The sequence below is a fragment of the Grus americana genome, chromosome 31 (assembly GCF_028858705.1).
Source record: "Grus americana isolate bGruAme1 chromosome 31, bGruAme1.mat, whole genome shotgun sequence".
NCBI lineage: Eukaryota > Metazoa > Chordata > Aves > Gruiformes > Gruidae > Grus > Grus americana.
The window spans coordinates 862,024-888,907 of NC_072882.1; the positions used below are offsets into that span (position 1 = coordinate 862,024).

The 26,884-nt window shown below is 49.0% G+C and overlaps 1 protein-coding gene and 1 pseudogene across 1 annotated transcript; both read left to right on the forward strand.

The window, feature by feature from the left end:
- Positions 1–4,087: 4,087 nt before the first annotated feature.
- LOC129198088 (keratin, type II cytoskeletal 6C-like) lies at positions 4,088–8,457 on the forward strand. Its single transcript, XM_054807137.1, has 11 exons — positions 4,088–4,445; positions 4,482–4,693; positions 5,467–5,681; positions 5,856–5,916; positions 6,082–6,177; positions 6,354–6,518; positions 6,644–6,775; positions 7,009–7,223; positions 7,739–7,773; positions 7,891–7,920; positions 8,002–8,457. The coding sequence occupies exons 1-11, from the start codon at positions 4,088–4,090 to the stop codon at positions 8,250–8,252; spliced, it is 1,770 nt and encodes a 589-aa protein (XP_054663112.1). The 3' UTR covers positions 8,253–8,457.
- Positions 8,458–13,070: 4,613 nt separating this feature from the next.
- LOC129198086 (keratin, type II cytoskeletal 6A-like) lies at positions 13,071–17,017 on the forward strand (annotated as a pseudogene).
- Positions 17,018–26,884: the final 9,867 nt, after the last annotated feature.

Sequence of the window (26,884 nt, forward strand, 5' to 3'; positions counted from 1 at the left end):
TGGGGCAAGCGGGACTCCTGCCTTGGCCGAGCCGGGCGGGAGCATCTTCTTGGCCAGTGGCCAGAGGGATTGCGTGCCCCAGGGTGGAGCATCTGGGCAGCTTTGCTCACCTGGGAGCCCCGGGTGTGCTGGAAGCAGGAGCTCTCTCTGGAGCAGCGGCTTCCAGTTCCACTCGTCCTTGCTCTCCGTCACACCTGATAAGACCTCACTCAGACGCGGACTTCTTCTAAGGAGAACAAAGCTTGCTCTTCAGTGCCAGGCCCCCTTGTGACATGGAACGAGATGTACTGTCCCCACCTCCCTTCCTCTTCTGTTTGTGGTATGCCCTACTTCCTTGGGATGTTGCCATTCTCAATAAATTGCAGAGAACATTCGTGATGTCTTTGTGTCGTTGCTTTGGGAGTGACTTGCAGGCAAGGTGGGTTTTGCTGTTGGGGAAGCAAGTTGGTAGGAAGGCGTGGGTTGTTCTTCTGTTCAGCGTGTTGTGGCTGTGCTTTGGGGGAACTGAACGGGTGTGCAAACCTAGTTCGGCACGTGCCCAAGCATGGGTGATGCCTCTTGACTCTTACCAGTCATGGCAGTGCCTGAAAACACAAGCCCGTACCTAGAATGGTGGGGTTCTGGATGCTCCAGTGAAGCAATGTGCAGCAGTTCAGATGAGGCAGAAGCACTGTCCTAGTATTCATACCTCAGCCATTGTACCAACCAACACAACTGAGCACCCTCTCATGACAGTCTGTTCTCATCATCTTCCAGTGGAGCAGACTTGGATATGTGTTAGGGGAAGAAGAGGACAATGCTCTTGTCTTGTCTTGGGCAGAGGTGGGAGGGCAGGTCTAACAGCTGCCTGCAGGCATGGATATGGATGTTGGCCAAGCACCTGCCCTCTGGTGTACCAGTAGGCTGTGGCCAGGCGCGCTGCACAGCTCGGCACCCTACGAGCACCAGGAGCGCTTGAGAACCATTAACTCATTCTCCCTTCGCTGGCCAGCAGTGGGAACATGTAGGGCTGTGAGGGCATGATTCATCCTGAACCCATGGATTCAGGAACCCATCAGTTCCCTGAAAAGTCAGCTCAGACCCCCCCGTGTCTGTTCTTTGCATTGAGAGCAAGAGGGAGAGATTGGGTCTGGCTGGAGGAGGGGGTATGGGAGCAAGACTGGGAGAAGAATGCTGATGTGTTTGATCCGTGCTTCAGTTCCGCCAACACAAGAAGAGATCAAAGAGACAGAAACCCGTAGCAGGTCAGGAAGCTGCAGATCGAGGAAGAGGTCCAGTCAAGGCAGTGTGGAATGGCTACAGAGCTCTCGGAAGAGGGACGTCTACACGCTTTGAAACCCAGAAGAAGTGTGCTGGGCAACATGGCTGGGTTTGGCCCAAACAGAAGATGATGAGAAGGCAATGCCTCTGAGAAGCTGAGGCTGTGCCAAGAGCACTTTGGGCTTTGGCTTGGGGCAAGAGTCATCTGTTTTGGTTCTTATTATTAGGACTGTGTTTCTCAGCTTTAAAATTTTAAACATGGTGTTGCAGGCATTGTTGTGAGGAGTCATTGCAACATCCTCCTCTATGCTGTCTCTTGAGTTTTGTGCCAGAATCTCTTTGCTGTGTGAGATCCAAAGCTGCAGCCTGGCTTGGTCTCCATCTACATTTTCTGCAGAGTTTACACTTTGCCTACTGTTGATGATTTTACTGCACAGCTCCTTGTGTAAGAGATCTGAAGGAAGGGCTGGAGCCCAGGCTTGGTATTGACTCTTACCTGGAGGAGGCTGAAGTGACTCCAGGTTTGGTATAATCTTCACATCTTGTCTGAAGACGTCAGAGTGACTCAATCTGGGCGTCTTATCTGTACGCGCTGAATGTGGTCAGCATCCAGGCATTTGGCTGACTTAGCAGGTCTTCCCCCTTGCCGTGGAGCCGCCATGTGGGATGTTACAACGAAGTCATGCTGCCTACCGAGAAAGGCAGCTACTGTGCGTTTGGCAATCTGGAGGGCGGCCGTGAGAAGAGACAACCTGTTTTCTCTAAGCAGAACCCGAGCTACCCAACACCTCCCTGGGATTGCTCATCACGAGCGAGAGCGCTGGACTGTGGAATGACCTGGAGTGCGTAGCTCTCCGTCTTGGGGACAACCACGGAGAATTAAGACCCTCTTCATTCGAGCCATTTTTGCAAGGGCGGGTGTCCCCTCCCTGCCGTAGGGATGGCTGCCCATCCTCCAGCTGCAACCTGTCGCAGGGGGCAGGCACTCACATCTGGACAACCCTTGGCCAACCGTTACTTGTGTCCCTCAAGGGGAACGTTCTCCAGTCCCCTACGCCCCGTTCTGTAGACGAGACCGTGGTGTCAAGCTGCCTCCGTCTCAGCGACAGTCAATGGCATTTATGGTTCGGATTCCTCTAGCGGCTTTTGAAAGTGATTCTCTGGGCTGGTTTTTCAAAAGCTTTGGAGTGTCTGTGCCTGAGGCTGATACCTAGTGATGCTTTCAGACAACATTTGGTTGCACAAGTCTTACAGGAGATTCTGAAAATTCCTTATGAATGTATATGTTTACATGTAGGTCTTTTGAATGACCTTAAATTAATATTCATTATTGTTTTAAACCTTTTGAAGGGCTGTAATGTATATTTTCTCTGTCACTTTTCGATTAGTTGTGCTGGCTATTATCTAGAGACAATGTGAAAAGTCATTGTGTATTTCACTCATTAACTTAAATATATATTTGATTGATAATATCCAGGCAGATAATACCTTCAGAACGCCTTTAAAATAGTATTTACAGATCTCAGTTTCCTTTTGACCAGCACCAATAATCTAGTTTCTTCAGAACACTGCACATCTGTATCATTGTATATTTTCTACCGTAATCTGGAACATTATGAGTAATTATTTAAAATTTCATTTACATGCAATAAAAAATGGGCTTCTTTATTTCAGTGACATCCTACAGAATACATTTCTAATATGTGTTCCTTTCCCAACAAAATATTTGAAATCAAGAGGATATACTATGCCTTAGAAGTTGTAATAGCTCCATTTCTCAATGGAGTTTTTCCACTTCAGTTGTCTCATCTTTGGAAATGACCAGGTAAACAAGAGGTCAGCAACATTCATCTGAGCAGTAGGAACCCCTCACCACCTCGAATTGCTCATCTCTCGTTCCGTTTCTACAGTGCTTGTCTGTCTGTCCCCAATTATTGTCACCGAAGCAGCTGCCCGACGTGTCCCTTCATTCTTCCACAGGTCGTCATTCCCCGTCGCCCTCAGCAGAGCACAGAGAAGGAGCCTGGTGATTCAAGTTATCTTGCTCACTCTGCTCCAGCATCATCCAAGGTCCCAGTTAGTTGTCACAGATTTGGGCAGGTACAGCTGGAGGGAATTTAATACACAGGGAGAAGACACTCCCATTCAAAGTGACACCACGTGCACTCCAAGGAGATGCAATTCCTTTCTAGCAGAATATGCTGAGTCTTTTCAAACTTTAGTGTCATGAGTTCTTGTTCAAGATTGGGAAACTTCTTCTAAAATGCCAAAGGCAATTTTACATATAAAAAGGGGATTTAGGGTGTGTTTAAGGAATTGTGAAAGCTATATTATAGCTGGGATTTCATCAAAACTTCTCCTTTCAGTGGAGCTTTGATTGGGAAGATCTATATCTGGAATTAGTCGGAACCATTAATGAAGGGTGGAAATCCAATGAGGGGCTGCAGAAAAGTGCATTATTGTAAAAGATGATTTCCAAGATGTCATAAAGATACGAGAGTCCACTTAGTCATTGAGACCTGTTTAGATGTTCTTGTTCTTTTATTCACTTCTATATTACAGGGTGTGTTTCTAGGCAGGCCCAAATATGGTAAAGCTCAACTGAGAATCTGTCAACAACACCATGCTGATGAAAATAATGAATTGGTTTCCACCTTCACGCCCATGCCGTCCCAGCCCACCTCCAGAAGCAGATAAAAAGGAGTGACTGAAGCCGGGGAAGCCAGAGAAGACTGTGCAGACTTCTCTCTGCATTCAGCCCTCAGCAGCACAGCTCCGTTGGTCTTTCTGCTCTTCTTGACTTTGACTCTGCTTGGAAGAAACAGCCATGTCTCGGCAATCTGTCTGCAGAAGCTTTGGAGGCGGGAGTAGAAGGGGCTACAGCTCTTGCTCTGCCATCGGTGGTGGCTTTGGAGGAGGTGGCGGCAGAAGCAGGATCAGTTACAGCTCGTACTCCTCATCCAGGGGAGGTGGAGGAGGTGGACATTGTGGAGGTTTTAGCAGCAGGAGCCTCCATAACATGGGTGGCAGCAGAAGAATTACCGTGGGTGGATGTTATGGCGGTGGAGGATACGGAGGAAGAATGGGTGGCTTTGGTGGAGGCTACGGAGGAGGAATGGGTGGCTTTGGTGGAGGAATGAGTTGTGGAGGAATGGGTGGCTTTGGTGGAGGAATGGGTGGCTTCGGTGGAGGAATGGGTGGTGGAGGCATGGGTGGTGGAGGAATGGGTGGCTTTGGTGGAGGAATGGGTGGTGGAGGAATGGGTGGCTTTGGTGGCCCTGGCTTCCCTGGAGGCATCCAACCCGTGCAAGTTGACTCAAGCCTCCTGCGGCCGGTCCATGTTGAGATTGACCCCCAAATCCAGCAAGTGAAAAACCAGGAGAAGGAACAGATCAAGACTCTTAACAATCAGTTTGCCTCCTTCATTGACAAGGTGAGAATTTAGGACTGTGCTTGTTTGGAGGTGGGTGTTTTAGACGACTTTCCTGTGGTAGGGAAAGGGAATGGTTTTTCTTACCAACAAGTACTTGTTGAAGTTTGCACGTCTGACGCCTTGGTAGCAAGGTATTATTAAGGTCTTATTAAGTAATATGGAACAATGGACAAGGTTTTCATGCTAACGGAAGACTAATACCAAGGTCTGCAGGATGTGCTGTGGATTCTCTTGCCCAGTCATCACTTCAGCCTAATTTCTAGTGATTCAGGGTAAAGTCATCATTGTGTATTTAGTTACCCTAAGAGTTCTCACTAATGTACTTTTAATTATGATGAAACTTTCTTTTCAAGGAACTGATTCTACAAACCTAAGAGTGTTAACTAGCTTTCTATTTTTACTTCAAATAGATAAACCCCCCCAAAACAGAATCCCTTGTAGGAGAATGTATGTATTTATGTATAGTTAGATGAAAAATATAATTGTTTTATTGATGCCACTACTGCAAAGAGGATAGCAATGTCCAAAGCTGATGCTATGGAAAATGAGGGTGGTGTTTTCTCTTGGCAACCCCTTTTTGTCCCCAAGTGAGAGGTTTAGAATGATTCAAAATTTAATGATGCTTGTCATGCACTTTAGGAGCTTGGATGTTTAAATGAGTCATAGTTGGGTATTTGGGAAATGATTCCTATGGCGTCCCAAAAAGCAGGAGGTTTGAGTAATGCGATTTCTCCCTGGGTGAATATCTCAGAACCCTCTTTGTGGGCTTTCAGGTGCGCTTCCTGGAGCAACAGAACAAGGTCCTCTCCACCAAGTGGGAGCTCCTCCAACAGCAAGGGCCTTCGGGGCCAAGGAAGAACCTGGATGTCATCTTTGAAAATTACATCCAGAACCTGAGGAGGAGGCTAGACTCTCTCCTGGGACAGAGGGGACAGCTGGAGTCGGAGCTGCAGAACATGCGTCAATACGTTGAGGAGTACAAAACCAAGTAAGTGCAGTGACAGAGTAAGGAAGAAGTGAGCACCAAGACTGGAGAGCTGAGCCAGCTTGGAGATTCCCACACTGCCTTCCCTCTGTAGAAGTGCCCTGGAGGGAAGCGGGGCTCTGCTGGCTGGCTGAGGAGCAGTCCAGGAGACTCATCTTGTCTTGTCCCCTTCAACAGGTACGAAGAGGAAATCAACAGGCGCACCGCTGCTGAGAACGAGTTTGTGGTGCTCAAGAAGGTGAGTCACAGAGGAACCAGGGGAGAGGGCTGCGAGGGGACAGGCTGCAAAGGTGTTGGAAGGAGGCAGCACCAAATGGGCAGCTTCCAACAGGAGGCACTGGGTGCCACCAGCTCTGCTGGGATGGGAGGAAGCCGTTGTCTACCCGTGTGATCTTTCCTTTAGGATGTGGACTGTGCCTACATGACTAAAGTAGAGTTGGAAGCCAAGGTGGGAGCTCTGACCGACGAAATCAACTTCCTGAGGTGCATCTACGAGGAGGTAAGAGCTCTCCCTTCCCCTGGGATGGATGGAGTTGCAATGAGGTGTGTGGTGGCCAAAGACACTGAGGTTGGACAGGGTGCCTGTGTGGTTTTGGTTTGGAGAGGCTACTTGGAGGTGCTGCTCTTTTTTTTCCCCTCCTCAGATGGTCAGGCTAACTCATGTCTTGGTTGTAGGAACTGGCTCAGATGCAGACAATCAGCCGGGACCTGTCCGTGGTGGTGTCCATGGACAACAACCGTCACCTGGATCTGGAGAGCATCATCGAGGAAGTCAGGCGTCAGTACGAGCAGATTGCTCAGAGCAGCCGGGCTGAAGCTGAGGCTTGGTACCAGAGCCGGGTGAGTTGGGAAGAAGTCAAGGCACTTGGGACAGATCGCTGCCTCCCTTGCCACAGGGCATGGGAACCGCCTGAGTTCTGCATAGGTTGTGTCATTGATGGGTGGCTTTGTCTCCATGCTGTCAGTATGAAGAGCTGCAGAGCACTGCTGGAAGGCATGGGGACAGCCTCCGCAACACCAAGATAGAGATCCAAGAGCTGACCAGGAACGTCCAGAGGCTGCGGGCTGAGATTGAGAACGTGAAGAAGCAGGTAGGGGTTCCTCAGCCTCTTGTTGGGTAACGGCATCAGGAGACTGGGTCACACCTGAGCTGGGTGGTGAACTAAGGATAGTGGGTGGGCAATGTATTGATCGAACATCAGGTCCTTTGGAGGAGATTGGTGGCTCCTGTCAATTTTCCACCCAGTTTGTGCCCTGAGGGCTGCTCCAGTGGAGGCTGTGCAGAAGGTAACTGAGAAACCACTTTTCTTTTTCTTTTTCTCAGAACCAGCAGCTGCAGTCAGCTATTGCCGAGGCCGAGGAGCGGGGTGAGATGGCCCTCAAGGATGCCAGAAGGAAACTGGAAGAGCTGGAGTGCGCCCTGAGCAAAGACAAGGAGGAGCTGGCTCGCTTGCTGAAGGAGTACCAGGAGCTGCTAAACATCAAGATTGCCCTGGACGTTGAGATTGCCATGTACAGGAAGCTGCTGGAGGGAGAGGAGAACAGGTATCTCACTTTCTTTGTATGTCTGACCAAATTCTTGACAGATTGTACTGTCTGTGAGTCAAATTTTTGCATGCACTCTAAAATTTCATACCACTCATGCTCTAATTCTGACCCTTAAGTAGAAATGATTTCCATATTTCTTCTAAGAATGTCAGGTTCAAGATTGTTGATTTCTTTTAAAGAATAATTGGGAAATTCAGAAAGAATAGAGAATATATAACTTGTAGAGAAGGAAGAAATTTTTTATGCTGAGGGTGGTGAAACACTGGCACAGGTTGCCCAGAGAAGTTGTAGATGCCCCGTCCCTGGAAAGATTCAAGGTCAGGTTGGATGGGACTCGAAGCAACCTGATCTGGTTGAAGTTGTCCCTGCTCATTGCAGGGCGTTGGACTGGACAGTCTTTAAAGGTCCCTTCCAACCGAAACCATTCTAAGATTCTATGAAAAAAAGGGAAATTCTCAGCTGAAGAAATGTGCACTTCTTGTAGGATTAACTGGTCCTGTTTTCCCTCACAGGCTGTGCAACGATGGCATGTCCAACGTCAATGTCTGTAAGTATCTGCATTCGTTTCCTCGTGAAGTAGTAGCAGACCATGTCGTCTTGGAGATACAACCTGCCAGTATGTTACGGGTATGTAATGGGTGTGTAACCTGTGCTTCTCTTCCAGCTGTGGTAGGCAGGACCACCATCTCTGGAGGCAGAGGAGGCATGGGAGGAGGCTTCGGAGGCGGCAGCGGCATGGGCGGAGGCTTCGGAGGCGGCAGCGGCATGGGAGGAGGCTTCGGAGGCGGCAGCGGCATGGGAGGAGGAATGGGAGGAGGCGTATGTGGAGTAGGAGGAAGCTTTGGAGGAGGAAGCATGGGCGGCAGCTGTGGCATGGGAGGAGGAATGTACGGCGGTGGCTTCTCTTCTGGAAGCGGAAGGTTGTGCGGCTCTGGAGGCGGCAACTTCAGCTCCGGTGGGGGATCGTCCTCCGTACGGAGATGTGTCACGACCACCTCCGTCAAATCTTCTGGCGTGAAATTCTGAGCCCCGAGGCCAGCTTGAACAAGGAAAGAAGCATCTCCTACCTTCTCCCAGCAGCAGCCCAGCCTCCTTAAACCCAGCTCCGGTGTCCTGCAATGAAACAAACTGTGACCCTCACGGCCCGCCACGGACCAGCTCGTCTACCTGGCGCGGTCCGTGGCAATGCCACGTCCCAAGCCCAGTGATGAAATCGCCGATGGGCAAAGAAAGAAAAGTCTCACCTGGGGATGCCCAGCACGGAGAGCTGATTTGCAGGAGGGAAATGCTCTGCCTTTCTCGCTGTGTTGTACATTTCTGGCTGCCTCGTGGCAAACGTGTATAAAACTCCTCTTTCCCCCTCTGTCCTCGTGTCCCTTCCTCGATGGCCGTAGCCCTGGGGTGCTTCTGCATGCGGTACATCCTGCTGCTTCCATTCACTGGTGTTTGGGCTGAGGGTAGATGTGGGGCAAGCGGGACTCCTGCCTTGGCCGAGCCGGGCGGGAGCATCTTCTTGGCCAGTGGCCAGAGGGATTGCGTGCCCCAGGGTGGAGCATCTGGGCAGCTTTGCTCACCTGGGAGCCCCGGGTGTGCTGGAAGCAGGAGCTCTCTCTGGAGCAGCGGCTTCCAGTTCCACTCGTCCTTGCTCTCCGTCACACCTGATAAGACCTCACTCAGACGCGGACTTCTTCTAAGGAGAACAAAGCTTGCTCTTCAGTGCCAGGCCCCCTTGTGACATGGAACGAGATGTACTGTCCCCACCTCCCTTCCTCTTCTGTTTGTGGTATGCCCTACTTCCTTGGAATGTTGCCATTCTCAATAAATTGCAGAGAACATTCGTGATGTCTTTGTGTCGTTGCTTTGGGAGTGACTTGCAGGCAAGGTGGGTTTTGCTGTTGGGGAAGCAAGTTGGTAGGAAGGCGTGGGTTGTTCTTCTGTTCAGCGTGTTGTGGCTGTGCTTTGGGGGAACTGAACGGGTGTGCAAACCTAGTTCGGCACGTGCCCAAGCATGGGTGATGCCTCTTGACTCTTACCAGTCATGGCAGTGCCTGAAAACACAAGCCCGTACCTAGAATGGTGGGGTTCTGGATGCCCAGTTCACACAACCTGCACTAAATGTGAGAGGGCAGGAGCACTGGAAGCCCAAACTGGAGGAATTCCGGAGGCTGCTAAATTTTTGGGCAGGTCCCCATATAGCCCCATCCTTGGAATCATGTGTAGTTGTTTCCACAGCAGATGTCTTCATTTGTTGTGTCTGGAAACCTCCAATACAGAGGGGTCCAGCACCTTCTGAATCAATGAGGATGCTACAGGCTGCCCCGTGCCAATATTTAGAGCTCAAACTAAGGCACTCGGTGCCCTGTTGCCCATGTCACATCTTATCATCGTGCTCTGGATGCAAACAAATTGCTGCTGCTCTAGGAAAGGGGTTTTATCAACCTCTCACTTGGATTTCAGATTTTTAGGGCAAGAAGCAGCTGTGCACAGCGTATGCTGAAATCACAATCAGAAAGTTATGGGATTTGTGCAGGAAAGCTGCCAGTGCACAGTGGCGAAACCAGTAGAGAGCCAAACAGGTTGATTGATGATGGAAATCGGCAGCGGCAGGGTGGGAGCAGACATCAGATCAGCCTTGCTGTTGTCTGTTCATCTGAGTTTCCTGCCTTGGAGTGGACTTTATTTTGTGGTAGGGGAAGGTGGCAAGGGTAGGAGTCTTGTGGGCAGAGGTGGGAGGGCAGGTCTAACAGCTGCCTGCAGGCATGGATATGGATGTTGGCCAAGCACCTGCCCTCTGGTGTACCAGTAGGCTGTGGCCAGGCGCGCTGCACAGCTCGGCACCCTACGAGCACCAGGAGCGCTTGAGAACCATTAACTCATCCTCCCCTTCGCTGGCCAGCAGTGGGAACATGTAGGGCTGTGAGGGCATGATTCATCCTGAACCCATGGATTCAGGAACCCATCAGTTCCCTGAAAAGTCAGCTCAGACCCCCCCGTGTCTGTTCTTTGCATTGAGAGCAAGAGGGAGAGATTGGGTCTGGCTGGAGGAGGGGGTATGGGAGCAAGACTGGGAGAAGAATGCTGATGTGTTTGATCCGTGCTTCAGTTCCGCCAACACAAGAAGAGATCAAAGAGACAGAAACCACTTTCAGTAGTGGTTCAGGAGTCCCACAACAAACTGTTGTGAGCTGCCAGTGTCCCCATAGCAGGTCAGGAAGCTGCAGATCGAGGAAGAGGTCCAGTCAAGGCAGTGTGGAATGGCTACAGAGCTTTCGGAAGAGGGACGTCTACACGCTTTGAAACCCAGAAGAAGTGAGCTAGGGCTGGGCAACGTGGCTGGGTTTGGCCCAAACAGAAGATGATGAGAAGGCAATGCCTCTGAGAAGCTGAGGCTGTGCCAAGAGCACTTTGGGCTTTGGCTTGGGGCAAGAGTCACCTGTTTTGGTTCTTAATTTTAAGACTATGTTTCTTCTCAGCTTTAAAATTTTAAACATGGTGTTGCAGGCATTGTTGTGAGGAGTCATTGCAACATCCTCCTCTATGCTACCAGAACCTCTTTGCTGCAGCCTGGCTTGGTCTCCATCTACATTTTCTGCAGAGTTTACACTTTGCCTACTGTTGATGATTTTGCTGTGCACAGCTCCTTGCGTAAGAGATCTGAAGGAAGGGCTGGAGCCCAGGCTTGGTATTGACTCTTACCTGGAGGAGGCTGAAGTGACTCCAGGTTTGGTATAATCTTCACATCTTGTCTGAAGACGTCAGAGTGACTCAATCTGGGCGTCTTATCTGTACGCGCTGAATGTGGTCAGCATCCAGGCATTTGGCTGACTTAGCAGATCTTCCCCCTTGCCGTGGAGCCGCCATGTGGGATGTTACAACGAAGTCATGCTGCCTACCGAGAAAGGCAGCTACCGTGTGTTTGGCAATCTGGAGGGCGGCCGTGAGAAGAGACAACCTGTTTTCTCTAAGCAGAACCCGAGCTACCCAACACCTCCCTGGGATTGCTCATCATGAGCGAGAGCGCTGGACTGTGGAATGACCTGGAGTGCGTAGCTCTCCGTCTTGGGGACAACCACGGAGAATTAAGACCCTCTTCATTCGAGCCATTTTTGCAAGGGCGGGTGTCCCCTCCCTGCCGTAGGGATGGCTGCCCATCCTCCAGCTGCAACCTGTCGCAGGGGGCAGGCACTCACATCTGGACAACCCTTGGCCAACCGTTACTTGTGTCCCTCAAGGGGAACGTTCTCCAGTCCCCTACGCCCCGTTCTGTAGACGAGACCGTGGTGTCAAGCTGCCTCCGTCTCAGCGACAGTCAATGGCATTTATGGTTCGGATTCCTCTAGCGGCTTTTGAAAGTGATTCTCTGGGCTGGTTTTTCAAAAGCTTTGGAGTGTCTGTGCCTGAGGCTGATACCTAGTGATGCTTTCAGACAACATTTGGTTGTACAAGTCTTATAGGTGATCGTGAAAATTCAAACACACGTTTGTATTCCACTTTGAAAGCTTAAATTCAATATGGAATTGTACTGCTGAAATGCTGAGAAGGCTCTAAACTGTGCTTCCTTTAACATTTACTGATGATCTTCAGGAGCTAAGCAGTAGGAAAAATATTTTTTCTCAGAGTTCATAAACGTAACTAAAAGTGTATATTTGATTAATAAGACCTAGAAGGCAGCTGCAAGATGTCTTTCAGGTGAATGTTCTACTTCGTAGTCTGGGCACAAAATTAAACATTATTGTTATCTAGTTTGAATCAGCAGTTGGTGTCCTAAAAATACATCTTTCTAAAGTGAAATTTTCAGCACCCTCTCTTCCCCCCACCCCAAATTTACAGCGGTCAAAGATGTGGTCAAAGATGCCATACCTCTCACAGCACACTTCATATGCGACAACTGTCATTACTTAGGAAAGCATCACAGAGCTTCTTCTACCTTTTAGTTGCCCTTTTTTTCAAAATGATCTAGTATGATGAACTCAACCTGACCATTTTCCTACCAACTTAAGTTAAAAAAAAATTAAAAAAAAAAAAATTAACAAGTCACTGTTATTCCTGCCTGCATTTCTCTGCTATTTGTCTGCCTTCAGTCATTGTTACCACATCTAGTGCCCGAAGCGTCCTTTCATTCCTCTGCAGGTTCGGCAACCCCTGTGGCCATCTGAAAAGCACAAGGAAGGAGCTTGGACATCCTCGTTCTCTCGCTCATTCCGCTCTGGTGCTCAGAGTCTCAGTACCTGGTTATCTCAGAGTCAGGGAGACACGTTTTGCAGGAATGTGCCCTAGAAGAAGGCACTCCCATCGCAACTGATGCTCTTAGGAGAGGAACTAAGCACCTCCTTTCCGGATAAAGAAGAAATGCTGACCGTTGTTAAATGTTAATGTGTGGTATTTTTGCTATACACTGGGAAACTGCCTCTTGGAAAGTCATCGGCAATTTTCTGCTTAAGAAGATTTGGGGCGTGCTTGGGGGAATTGTGAAAGTCTCATTCTAGTTGGTTTTCACCAAAATGCTTGCCCAACATTGAACGTCAGCGCAAAAGATCCAGATCCAGACAAACTGCGAAATTGTTAAGAACAGATAGAAAGGTGGGAGGAGGGAAGAACATGACTACATCCCTGTAAAACATATTTTTCCTGATGCCATAAAGATATGAGAGTCCACTTACTCATTAAGACCTGTTTCAGTGCTCTTGCTCTTTTATTCTCTTCTGCATTGCAAAGCGTATTTTTGGGTGGAGTCAACAATTTGGCAAAAATCTGTTAACCGCACCAAGCTGATGAAGACAGTAAATTTGTTTCCTCTTCACGCCCTTGTAGACCCAGCCCACCTCCAGAAACAGATAAAAGGGAATGCCTGAAGCTGCGAAGCCAGAGAAGACTGTGCAGACTTCTCTCTGCAGTCATCCCTCAGCAGCACAGCTCCGTTGGTCTTTCTGCTCTTCTTGACTTTGACTCTGCTTGGAAGAAACAGCCATGTCTCGGCAGTCAATCTGCAGAAGCTTCGGAGGCGGAAGCAAAAGGGGATACAGCTCTTGTTCTGCCATCGGTGGTGGCTTTGGAGGAAGTGGGGGCAGAAGCAGGATCAGCTATAGCTCGTTCTCCACATCCAGGGGAATTGGAGGCAGCGGACGTTGTGGAGGTTTTAGCAGCAGGAGCCTCCATAACATGGGTGGCAGCGGAAGAATTTCCATGGGTGGCTCTTATGGCGGTGGATACGGATGTAGAATTGGTGGCTTTGGTGGAGGCTATGGAGGAGGATTTGGCAGCATTGGAGGAGGTGTCATTGGTGGAGGAATAGGCTTTGGTGGTCCTGTGAGAGGTGGTCCTGGGTTCCCTGGAGGCATCCAACCAGTGCAGGTTGACCCAACCCTCCTGCGGCCGGTCCATGTTGATATTGATCCTCAGATCCAACAAGTGAAGTGCCAGGAGAAGGAACAGATCAAGACTCTTAACAATCAGTTTGCCTCCTTCATTGACAAGGTGAGAGGCTGGAACTGTATTTGCTTGGGAATGGGGAATCTGAGGAACGTTCCTGTGCGATGGAGAGGGAAATATTGTCCTTCTGAGCTCAGGGCTGGCAGGTCTGGAAGGCTATTAGTGTTTTCATTGAGTCCTCCTAATGAAATGTAAAAATTTTACAGCCGCAGAGAAACCAAAGGGCTTTCTCCAGGTTTGGTTGCTCCAAATTCTTCCTTAGCTTTCCTCTCTAGTGTTCTCTGTTCAGTCAAGCCAGAGCGATCATGATATGCTCGCTTATCCTAAGTGGTTCTTTACATCTGTCCTTTTTCAAGAATAGTTTCTTCTTGAGGAGCTTAGAACGTAGGAATGAGCTTTTGACTAATTCCTGGCAGTTCCTTATTTCAGTTAGAGTACAGATGAGTATTCTTTAGACTGTCTGCACTGGAGAACATGGCTTATAAAGGTTTTTAAAATATATGACATATGTATTGAATACTTTTTGTATCTGATGAGAGGAATGTTCTCTGATATTGAGACATTTGGGGTTTCATTCACTGGAAGGTAAAAAATGTCTGATGCTTCTGCAAATTAATGTGGGTCAAAATCTGCAATTGGAAATGACAATAATCTGTAAATCTGGAATGTAATAATTCCAATAGATAATTTAAAAAAAAAAAAGGACAGAAATGTAGGAGGAGAAAATAGGAGAGATTCAAGAATAATTGAAAAAAGAGGAGAAAGAAGGGAGGAATCTTTCTCTTGGAAAACTGGCTTTCAATTACCCATGGTCCTGTTGGGGATTTGGGAAATGATTCCTATGGCGTCCCAAAAAGCAGGAGGTTTGAGTAATGCGATTTCTCCCTGGGTGAATATCTCAGAACCCTCTTTGTGGGCTTTCAGGTGCGCTTCCTGGAGCAACAGAACAAGGTCCTCTCCACCAAGTGGGAGCTCCTCCAACAGCAAGGGCCTTCGGGGCCAAGGAAGAACCTGGATGTCATCTTTGAAAATTACATCCAGAACCTGAGGAGGAGGCTAGACTCTCTCCTGGGACAGAGGGGACAGCTGGAGTCGGAGCTGCAGAACATGCGTCAATACGTTGAGGAGTACAAAACCAAGTAAGTGCAGTGACAGAGTAAGGAAGAAGTGAGCACCAAGACTGGAGAGCTGAGCCAGCTTGGAGATTCCCACACTGCCTTCCCTCTGTAGAAGTGCCCTGGAGGGAAGCGGGGCTCTGCTGGCTGGCTGAGGAGCAGTCCAGGAGACTCATCTTGTCTTGTCCCCTTCAACAGGTACGAAGAGGAAATCAACAGGCGCACCGCTGCTGAGAACGAGTTTGTGGTGCTCAAGAAGGTGAGTCACAGAGGAACCAGGGGAGAGGGCTGCGAGGGGACAGGCTGCAAAGGTGTTGGAAGGAGGCAGCACCAAATGGGCAGCTTCCAACAGGAGGCACTGGGTGCCACCAGCTCTGCTGGGATGGGAGGAAGCCGTTGTCTACCCGTGTGATCTTTCCTTTAGGATGTGGACTGTGCCTACATGACTAAAGTAGAGTTGGAAGCCAAGGTGGGAGCTCTGACCGACGAAATCAACTTCCTGAGGTGCATCTACGAGGAGGTAAGAGCTCTCCCTTCCCCTGGGATGGATGGAGTTGCAATGAGGTGTGTGGTGGCCAAAGACACTGAGGTTGGACAGGGTGCCTGTGTGGTTTTGGTTTGGAGAGGCTACTTGGAGGTGCTGCTCTTTTTTTTCCCCTCCTCAGATGGTCAGGCTAACTCATGTCTTGGTTGTAGGAACTGGCTCAGATGCAGACAATCAGCCGGGACCTGTCCGTGGTGGTGTCCATGGACAACAACCGTCACCTGGATCTGGACAGCATCATTGAGGAGGTCAGGCGTCAGTACGAGCAGATTGCTCAGAACAGCCGGGCTGAAGCTGAGGCTTGGTACCAGAGCCGGGTGAGTTGGGAAGAAGTCAAGGCACTTGGGACAGATCGCTGCCTCCCTTGCCACAGGGCATGGGAACCGCCTGAGTTCTGCATAGGTTGTGTCATTGATGGGTGGCTTTGTCTCCATGCTGTCAGTATGAAGAGCTGCAGAGCACTGCTGGAAGGCATGGGGACAGCCTCCGCAACACCAAGATAGAGATCCAAGAGCTGACCAGGAACGTTCAGAGGCTGCGGGCTGAGATTGAGAACGTGAAGAAGCAGGTAGGGGTTCCTCAGCCTCTTGTTGGGTAATGGCATCAGGAGACTGGGTCACACCTGAGCTGGGTGGTGAACTAAGGATAGTGGGTGGGCAATGTATTGATCGAACATCAGGTCCTTTGGAGGAGATTGGTGGCTCCTGTCAATTTTCCACCCAGATTCCACCCAGGCTGCGCAGAAGGTAACTGAGAAACCGCTTTTCTTTTTCTCAGAATCATCAGCTGCAGTCAGCTATTGCCGAGGCCGAGGAGCGGGGTGAGATGGCCCTCAAGGATGCCAGAAGGAAACTGGAAGAGCTGGAGTGCGCCCTGAGCAAAGACAAGGAGGAGCTGGCTCGCTTGCTGAAGGAGTACCAGGAGCTGCTGAACATCAAGATTGCCCTGGACGTTGAGATTGCCATGTACAGGAAGCTGCTGGAGGGAGAGGAGAACAGGTGAGACCCGCTGTCAGGTTGGCCTGACCAAAGTACTGTCTCTCCTTGGGATCGACTGAGGTTTAATCATCTCTCACAACCCATTTAATGCTGGAATCTGATTGACTTCCATTTTTCTGCCCAAGTTTTTAAGCCCAAAATAGAAACAAGGTCCCCACCAGGCATATTTCTCAGTGGTTTTGACTGATGTTAAATGAAACAAGAAATAAAAGGAATACTTGGGAAACTGCATGGAGCTCAATTGCCTTCTGTGATATTAGATTTACAACTTGTGTTCCTTTCCCTGCACAGGCTCTGTGGAGACAACCCATCCAACGTAAATGTCTGTAAGTATCTGTTCATCGTCCTCTCTGCAGAATGGCTTTCACCCTGGGTTTCCTGAGGATTCCTGGGCTGTCACTTGACGTACAGTGAGCCTGTCCTTCTCTTGCAGCTGTGGTAGGCAGAACCACCATTGCTGGAGGCAGAGCTGGTGGCTTTGGAGCCAGCAGTGGAATGGGAGGAGGAGTATGTGCAGTCGGAGGAGGAAGCATCATTGGAGGCAGTTGTGGCATGGGAGGAGGAATACTCAGCGGTGGCTTCTCTTCTGGAAGTGGAAGAATGTGCAGCTCTGGAGGTGGCAACTTCGTCTCAGGGGGTGGATCCTCCTCTGTGCGGAGATGTGTCACCACCACAACGGTCAAATCTTCAGGTGTAAAATACTGAGCCCTGACCTCAGTCCCTCCAAGGAAAGAAGCATCTTTTCCTTTCTCCAGCCAGCAGCACAGCCCCTTCCATCCTGAACCACTATCCAGCAAAGAAATGAACTGTTTCCCTCCTGAAATCATCCCGCCCAAGGGGAGATTTGCAGCGAAACACCATCCTGTTGGCCGAGCCTGGCTCCTCTCTGAGCTCCACCAGTCTCCAGGGATGAAACATCTCCCTGGTGGGTACCAGGGTCTGCAGAGCTCATCCGAGCATCTTCCGCTGCGCTTCTTGCTGCTACCCCTGGCTGCTGCGCTGGCTGAGGAGGAGCGTGTATAAAACTGCTCTTTCCTTTCACTTTTTAAGGTCTCTTTTTCAATGGCCGTGTTTCCCTTGCATGTCCTGCATGTTACCCACATGCTTGTTTCAGCTATATCAGGAATTCACGTAAGCAGAAGAAACGTGATAATGTCTCATAGTCAGATTTAGGAGTGAAAAAAAGGTTTCTGGAGATATCCACCTTCCCTCGGTGGAGTAATTTGGCAGCTTTAATATTTTATAGATTCCTTTCCCTTTTCTCCTTCACATCTGACATATGTATGGCCTTATTGCAAACCTTCTGTTGCATGAACCCTACTGCATGGTTGCTTTCTACCAGCACCCCTTTCCTCCAAGTTCTTTCATTACCAATAAACTGCAGACAGATGAAAAGATATCTTTGTGTCGTCTTATCAATTAACAGTTGGCAGGGGAGGCAAAAACCACATTTTGTTCTTCACTGTAAGGAACGGCAATGCCCACGGTGCTCTGTCCTATGGTGCAAATCACTGAGCACCATGAACTGCCCAGCTGGGGTGAGGAGGAGGAAGATGGTCCTTCTCTCTCCTCTTAGGACGTGCCACCTTGCTCCTCCACAGTAGACTCTGCGTCTCTCTGCGGGGTGGGAGAGCCATGGCTGTGAGGAGTGTGGCACAGGAAGGGAATACGCGATGTCAACCTGGTGGCCATGAGGTGGGGGGATTGTGCTCATCCCAAGTGTAGCAGGATGAAGTGTCCAGCTCTCAGTTGATGGGCACCTCAGGAGCAAGGCAGGCAGGGCCACCAGCAGGGACGTTGTGGTTGGGACATGGCAATGAATGGCGGCAGGTGATACATGGTGGTCTGGATGTGATGGTTTGAACATGGTGGTTTGAACAGGGCAGTTGTGGCAGTTGGACTGGTGTGGTTTGACCACTGCCGTTGGGATGGGGCAGTTTGAACGTGGCCATTGGGATGTGGCAGGTAGCACCAGGACTCGGCACAGCTGTCATCCCAAGAGGACACACAGCCAACCCATCACCACCACGCTGTGGCTCGGTCCTGATGGCGCCTGGAGCTCCCACCCAGACACCCTGGAGGCCACGATGGGGGAGGACACCAGTGACAGGTCTGCAGCGGGTGGTTAATGCTCTGATGAAGAGTGGTTGTCCTCCACCCTTGGCTGGCACAAGGGCAAGCAGCTCCATCTATCTGACAAGCAGGGCTCTTACATGGGCACCGGCACCTCGTACGTGAGTGATGGGAAGGCCTGAAGATGATCCGTGGACACAAATTACTCATGAAAAAAAAGCAGCGTGAAAGTATGAGACAGAGCCTCAAACCTGCTATTATAACTCCAGATTGCCCAGCCAGGTTAGTCATTAGCCCTCTCTAAATAACATCCCATTGCAACCAAATTAATTTGATTAATGTTTGGCTGGATTCTTCTCCGGCATTGGGAGGAGCGAGAGCCGGAACGGTAGGTGAATCAACCCTGACTGTACTGTAGCGTGCGCGTTACCCTGGTGCGGTCTCGGCGTTTGTCAGATAGAAGTATGGAAATGGAGAAGATTTGTATTGCAGAGTCCTTGCCATCTGAGTGAACCAAACAAATGAGGAAGAAATGGTATTTCTTATTTGAACTGGTGTTACTTTCATGCCGCTTTTTTTTATTTTCCCCCAAATATTCTCTCAGTCGACGCACCTGATTTCTTAATCGGATGCTTATACCAGGCTATAATACGCCTTATTCTTTCGTTTGAATAAACAGTGACATTTCTGATCGTAAAATTTATAGGTTGGGATGGGAGAGACCAAGAAGCCATCTCCTACTTCCTCATCCCAACGAAGAGTCCAAGGACAGGCACAGACCAAGACGGTGCAAAGCCCTAGAGCATCCCTGGGGACTTCCTTGGGAGGACGGCAGAGAGGGTGATGATCTCCAGGGTGTTGAAACCCAGGAACCCAAAGCTGCAGGCTTCGTCCTGCAGAAAACCGCAGGCTTTTTATAAGTTCCCGGAGTTTTTCCTGGAGAGGGGCCAGGCAATAACACAGAGGTACCGGAGTTTATCTTTCCCATCTGCTGTGCTCATGAAAAAGGGAGTAATGCTAATTGCTCAAGGACATCGTGCTTGAATGAAAGATCGTAACAGCCCAGTGACTGGGCTTCGTTTCGTTTGCTCCATGGGGCACGGTGCTAGCTGCCAGCCCTAGTGTGAAAGTAGATCCATATTTGCAGCAACGGGGCTTGTTTTGCTTAAAACGAGTGAATTTACTTGTCAAACAGCCTCAGTGTGATCAAACAATGATAATTCTTCTGTACTTTTTGGTAGAGCTGTTGCTATTTTGGACACAGAGGATAAAAAATACAGAATAAATATATTTTTTTGTTGGTTTGTTAAGTTCTGGTTTTCTACAAAGACACGTGCTGTCTGTGCTAATACAAGATCCGCTTAGGTGCTCGCGAGAACCTGCCTGCATTTTCAGATCATTTTTGGCTTGAAAAGATTGGAGTTCAAAGTGAGATGGCAAACGCCTTGCTCCTAGGGTTTACCACTGAGTCTCCACCACTCAGAGTGACATGGGGTTATGAGACATGGGGTCTGGGACTGCTGGCCTCTCCAGTCACCAGCTGGTTTAGTGCAAGACCACCGGTGGCTAGATGCCCTGCGGCTCAGAGGACAGTTAGGTCTGAGCTGGTGGGGCTCAGAGCATTCTGCCTTGCACCAAGCATTGCTGAGGTGGAACAGAAAGGAGACCTCACCCTCAACAAAGCCAAAAGCAAACTGGATGAACGCTGCAGAGCCCTCAGTGGAGCCAAAGAAGAGTTTGGCCAGGCACTGAAGGACTTGTTGAGTGTGAAGGTAGCCCTGGACGTTGAGGTTCCCATGTGCAGGAAGCTGCTGGAAAGAGAGGAGAGCAGGTAGATGTCTATCGCAGAACCTGGTTCAGGGTGTGAGTGGTGCAATATTCTTTGCATTAGAACATGGAACGAAATATAATAGGTGCAATATTTTATGAGCTTATTGGGGAATGAATCCAGGTGGCATTATATTGGCTGTAATTAGAGCTGTAATGAGTTTTTAATTGTTACTAATCATGTTTATTATGGGAGGGCCTCAGAAGCTTCCAAGATTGCTTCCCTTGGGTTGGTCACTGTGCAAATATGGAGGAGACTCACCCACTTTGTAGTTGTATTGGATATGACAGTGACCAGCTGGTAAGCAGGAAACATTTGCTTTTAGGAGTGGCATTGCTTTGTGGGAAGGATGGGAACATTATCACCCGAGAGGTAATCTGCCTCTGCATCCTCGATACTGTTATTTACGTGGCACATACCTCCTCAGCAGCTGGAGTCCTTCAGGATCCTGAAGGATGAGATGTTCAGGGCAATGGAACCCACTCTGGCTTGGATGCTGGTGCTTCTCTGCCCTTCATTTTGCTTCCACGCTCATTAGCTCTGCCCTAAGAGTGGGCTGATATTCCTTTACATTTACACTCATGACCCCACAATTCACGTTTTCTGACCAGCTTTATTGCTGGTGCCCATCAGGCCTAGCTGAAAGTCTACCTGGCGTGGCATGGCATGGCATGGCATGGCGTGACACCATCCACTCTTAACTAGAAGTATGGGTTGAAGCAAGTCTACATCTCCCATAGCCTGGGGACCAGGGCTTGCTGGGCAGACGTGATGATGATAGGGTAGACACAGCCACAAAATGCCACTAGAGGGCTGTGCAAGGGACACTGCCCCGTTCTCACACACACCCAAACCTGCTGTTGTCCTCCAGGTTGATGACAAATTGACTTTCCCATAAATTATCGGTCGTGCTGAGATGGGAATTTCAGGTTATGTAGAAAACCACTACCTAAAGGAAGGACCAGCTCCATTCCTAGTGCAGTCACCGCTCACAAGTGACGGTCCGATGAAAGATGAAAGCGGTGTGTTGCGTTTGCCGATAACCATGTTTGTGGCAGATCTGTCCAAGCTGCAGGTCCTCTGCCTTGCTGGATCTTTACAGGGTTTTATATGGGGCCAGAATCAACTGAAACTGGAACCGATCCTTGTCTTAGACTTGGACAGTCACTTCATGCAGGTCGTGGAGGTCCTCAGACCAGCCTCCCTTCCTTCTCCCCCACAAAACTACTCTCTGAAGTCCCTAGAATAAGCATTCTAAATTTTTTTTTTGGTGCCTCCACAGGTGTTTGAAATGTGCTGGAGTAAAGGCTGGGCTGGCAGCCAGGGAACCAAGCCCTTCAGCTGGCTTGCATTGCTTTCTTTTCACCTCTCCGACCAAGCCCAGTTCCTTGCAGACATATAAAGAGGAAATATGCTGATCCTCTGTTAGAAAGGCTGTTTTTGTGCTACAGCCTTGTCTGTTTGAAGTAAAGCAGCTGAAAAAGAACAAGGTGTTATGATACCTGCTAGCAGCACAGCCTGCTGTGTTGGGTTTGCGTGGCAGGGTTTTGGTAGCGGGAGGGCTACAGGGGTGGCTTCTGTGAGAAGCTGCTAGAAGCTCCCCCTGTGTCTGACAGAGCCAATGCCAGCCGGCTCCAAGATGGACCTGCTGCTGGCCAAGGCCGAGCCCATCAGCGCCTCTGTGATAACATATTTAAGAAGAAGAAAAACACTCAGAGAGAGATATTTTTTGCAGCCGGAGAGAGGAGTGAGAAGATGTAAGAAACTCTGCAGACACCAAGGTCAGTGCAGATGGAGGGGGAGGAGGTGCTCCAGACACCAGAGCAGAGATCCCCCTGCAGCCCGTGGTGAAGGCCATGGTGAAGCAGGCTGTCCCCCTGCAGCCCATGGAGGAAGGATGAGGGGGTGTAGAGATTCCACCTGCAGCCTGTGGAGGACCCCACGCCGGAGCAGGTGGAGGCACCTGAAGGAGGCTGCGGCCCGTGGGAAGCCCACGCTGGAGCAAGTTCCAGGCCGGACCGGTGGGCCTGTGAAGAGGGGAGCCCACGCCAGGGCAGGTTTGCTGGCAGGACTTGTGACCCCGTGGGAGACCCGTGCTGGAGCAGTTTGCTCCTGAGGGCCTGCACCCTGTGAGAGGGACTCCATGCTGGAGCAGGGGAACGATGAGAGGAGTCCTCCCCCTGAGGATGAAGAAGCGGCAGAAACACCGTGAGATGAACTGACCGTAACCCCCACTCCCCGTCCCCCTGTGCCGCTGAGGGGGGGAAGGTTGAAGCCGGGAGTGAAGTTGAGCCCGGGAAGATGGAAGGGGTGGGGGGAGGTGTTTTAAGAGTTGATTTTATTTTCTCATTCCTCTACTCTGTTTTGCTTAGTAATAAATTAGATGAATTCCCTCTCTAAGTTTGGTCTGTTTTGCTCGTGACAACAATTAGTGAGTGATCTTTCCCTGTCCTTATCTCGACCCACAAGCATTTTGTTATACTTTTTCTCCCCTGTTTGGCAAACGAGGGGAGTGATAGAGTGGCTCTGGTGGGTGCCTGGCCTCCAGCCAGGGTCAACCCACCACACCTGCTTGAAAATTTTTGGGCTGAGAAAGAAATGGCTTCTGTGGCTTTGCAGTAGAAGTGTCTCCAGAAATGTTGGGAATAGAAGTGTTTCCTACAGGTTGGAAGTTCTCAGCTGGGAGGGTGCTATGGTGCTGAGTGCTCTTAAGGTCATGTGGCAAATCTCTTGGGTGAAATGGGGTTGTTTGGTGGAAAAAGATATGCTAGCTCCCCTCTGTCACATCTTCTGGCATCCAAGAAGTCACCCTGGACCAAGACTTCCTGGCACCTCTCAGTCTAGGTGTTGACCCTGAGGTCCAGAAGGTGCAAAGGCTTGAGAAGGAGCAAATCAAGACCTTCAATGAAAACATTTCCTCCTTTGTTGACAAGGTAGGATTTGTAATTTTTTTCACTGTTACACTTGTAAAGCCTTCTGGTGGGATATGGTGTTCAGGGATAGGTAGATGTGGGGAAAGAAAGATACCTTCAAGGATGGATTCTCTGGAGAGAGAATCACCTTTTGGAGGTGGTGGTTTCTCTTTATCAGCTTTGCAAAGAACCTAAATGGCTAGATTAGCCAAAATACTTACCTTCAGATTTGGGCATCACATGATGACTTTTCTTCAGACCCTTCCCTTGCTGGGCAGGAGGTCTAGTCAGAGAATAACCAAAGTTCAGGTGCTTTTTGTGTTGCTTTACCTTTTCTCCACCTGTTTTGTTGTCCTGTGGATGCTGTTATTGATGCTGCAGAGCTTATGACAGCAATTGAGGTTCCAATAACTCAAAAGAGTGATTTACTCAATTGATCACAAAGTATGACCTTGATTGGACTAATTATCAGCTCTAAGCCAATTGGGAGGCCAACCCAGGTGGTATGTAAGTGTGATTGGGTGTGGTGAACTTCCCAGATGTAATGACACTGCCTGGAGAAGGCAGCACTGGGACCCACTTCTTTTGTAGGCTGGTAATGACATTGTTTACTGGATCCTGAACATCTGCCAGAATTATTTCCAGCTGTTTCAACTTCCTGTGGGAAGAGATGTTATTAAAATTGTTCTTGATCATAAACAGTGTCTTTTGATGCCTGCCGGAGCTCTCTTAGCATGTTCTCTACCTCTACTCTCTGACCAAGTGAGCTATTGAGTCCCTGCCTACCTAGGGAAGACTGATCCACTGAGCATGAAAGGCTCTTCTTGTGTTTTCCTTAAATTTTGTAAAAGTGGAAAGGACTACTGGGATGTTTAATGCCTTTGGCTGCCGAAAGAAACCTTGCAAACAAGAGGAGGTGGCTCAGCTGAATGGGTTGAGTGTCACTCGGGGGAAGACCAGCCTCTTGTGGTTTCAGCAGCTCGGGTGTAGTGAAAGGAACCCCACCACGGCTGGTTGCTGTGGATCCTGGTTGAACCATGACTGGGTGAAGCTGTTTGTCCTGGGGTCCTCCTAGAACCAGTCCCCAAAGTCCCCAACTCTTAGCCCATTCCTGTGAGCTCTGATTGTTGGTGTCAATTGCTGAAGTTTCAATTGCTTATTCCCACTTAGAGCAGCTTTTCCTGATCAAGATCTAATATTATTCCTCTATTTAAACCATGGATGCCATTACATTGACTATTTTTCTGCTGGGGAGCAGCTGCACATAGAAATAAGTCATGTTTTCTCATGACACCTGGCACATTTAACCTAGAGTTCAACTCAGTTTCCTCTTCATCCTCATTTTTCTTTTTTCTTTTTTTTTTTTCCCCTGCAAACCGTATCTCTCCTCCTCCTGAAACCCTTTGGAGATTTCATCTCTGCCTTGCTCCAGCCCCACACACCCCAGCTCGAGGGCATCAGCTGCAGGTTTGTTGTGTGTGGAGGAACCAGGACTTGCTTAACCTTTAAGAGATCTCGGGGATCAGAGAGCATGGTATTTTGCATTAGGTTAGCCAGTAAAGTAAATAAAGTGATAAGCTTCTACTTCATCCACTCACTGTAGCTGTTAATAACAACAGCACTAGAAAAATTACTTCATTCTTTTCGCACATTATGTTAAATTGATGCTTTCACATTCTTGTAGGGGAAATAAAATATTAACAGATATAATAATTATGATTAGTATTTTCTGAATAGATAACTTAATATTATAGGTGGTTACAAGTAAGTTATTGACTTGTTTACCTTCCTGTTAACCCAGAATAATTAGCCATTTATTAAAATAGCCATTAGTCATTTGTTAACGGGATTGCAAGGTAAAGTAATACTTTGTTTTGTATTAGCAGAATACCTGCTGGTCCAGACTTGAGACTAAACCCAAGCATTAACGCAGCCCACCCCTCTCTCCATTCAAAGTGTCTCAAACAGGCAAGACCAAGATGGGCATTGACCTACCCCACACCAGGTAGAAGTCATCCTGCCTATCCCTGGCCTTCTCAAAGTCAGAGGTCTAATCTCAAGCCATCACGCAGGTCCCTGCACAGTCAAGGAGAGAGGTTTGTAGCTCCAGGGGCAGCTCTCCTTGCTCCTCATAGCTTTTCCACCACTTCCACGCCGTGTCTCCTCAGCTTGCCTTGCTGTCATTGTACTTATGAACTGGGCACTTGGTTCCGACCTCTTACGGGTTGGTCTGTGCTGCCCCTGACCTCTTGGTCTCCATCTTATTCTATTTGTTGTCCTTCCTCCACTCAAAAAGAAATCACTCGCATGCAAGCGGAGATGCACTGTTGCTTCTTACCATCTGAAACGCTGTGGTGCACCGGTTGTTTCCTTCTGTTGGTGTTATGGAGCAGCTCCTGATGGAGAAGCCAGTGATGGGTACTGTGCCAAGTTCCTCCTTATCTATCCATTGAGTTCACGTTGTTTGGAGTGGCTGGCTCTGCCCCCTCACTGTCAATCCTAGCCTCCACCCTGGTTCTGTGCGACCCAACCACAGCACTTCCACAACACGCTTCTGTTTACCAAAGATAAAAGAACATTTTCCCCCAAGAACCCACTCCCAACCAGCTGAACTCAGTACCCACATATATCAGTCTATGCAGGAGAGATCCCCCCCCCCATCTCGGGGGCTTCCCAGACCTCCTCTAATTATAGGTTCCTTGTCAGGAAGCTTCACTGTTTTACTGTGAAGGGTTGACAACCCATGTAATTCTGAACATGCGCTTATATAGGGCTTTTTTTTCCTGTGGTCTGATAGCAACTTTCAGTCCCACCCAGATGTAGGTCAGGCAAGGTGCTCTCCAAGCTGGGGAACCTCGGAATTAAAGTAGTATAAACCTTTGGTAGAATACCAGCATGTCACTTTTTTCCTGCCATTACAAGGTTTTTTTGACACTTCTCCTCCTTTTGTTCTCTCCTCAGAATCTCTTACCACCTGCATTGGCCACAGAAAAAGGTTCTTGTCAGTCCGTGTGATGGAAGGTGGGAGAAAATGAAAGTCTGTGGTATGAAAGGCATTTTTATTAGTGTGTCTATGTGATTGCAGCCCCATTTTCTAAGTGACTTAGGGCCCTACTTATGCAGGTATTTAGGCAACTAGTGATCAAGATCTACTAGTTCAATCCTGTGTGTGTCTACTTTATCTGGACAGCTAAGTACTGTATTTATTCATGTGCTACTGTACTACACTGCTGAGTGTCCACGGTACTGGTATGCAGTAGTTATTGAATAGGATTAAGTACAGTAATGTACTTATTTACCCTCTGCTCTGCCAAGATCACTAGTTTATGTTCAGCAGTGATGAAAAGTAGCTAGGTCTTTCTTCCAAGACATCTGCAGGATTTTAGTCATTTAGGCTTTCTGTTTTGAGCTGATGAAAATGGCTCTGCAAGAATGAAGAGGCATTTCCTTGAGTGTTAGTCTAAGTACTAGAATTTATTATTCCCATTTATTGTTTGGGATGACTGGGGGTGGACAGAGATGGATGTGGGTTGTGGAGGCTGGCAGGTTCCTGCATCAGTTGTGCTCAAAGAGCTAAAGCTTGAGTCTGCTTGTGAATTTGTGGTTTGAAAATGTCACTCCTTGGTGCAGCCTCTGTGACGTGGGTCTGACGGAGGATGGCTCGACTCGCATTACTGAAAGTCAAGAGCTGAGTGAGGTCCCCAGGCTCCCTTATGGGGAATTTCCCTAGGGAAATGAGACCATCCAGAAGGGCACGTC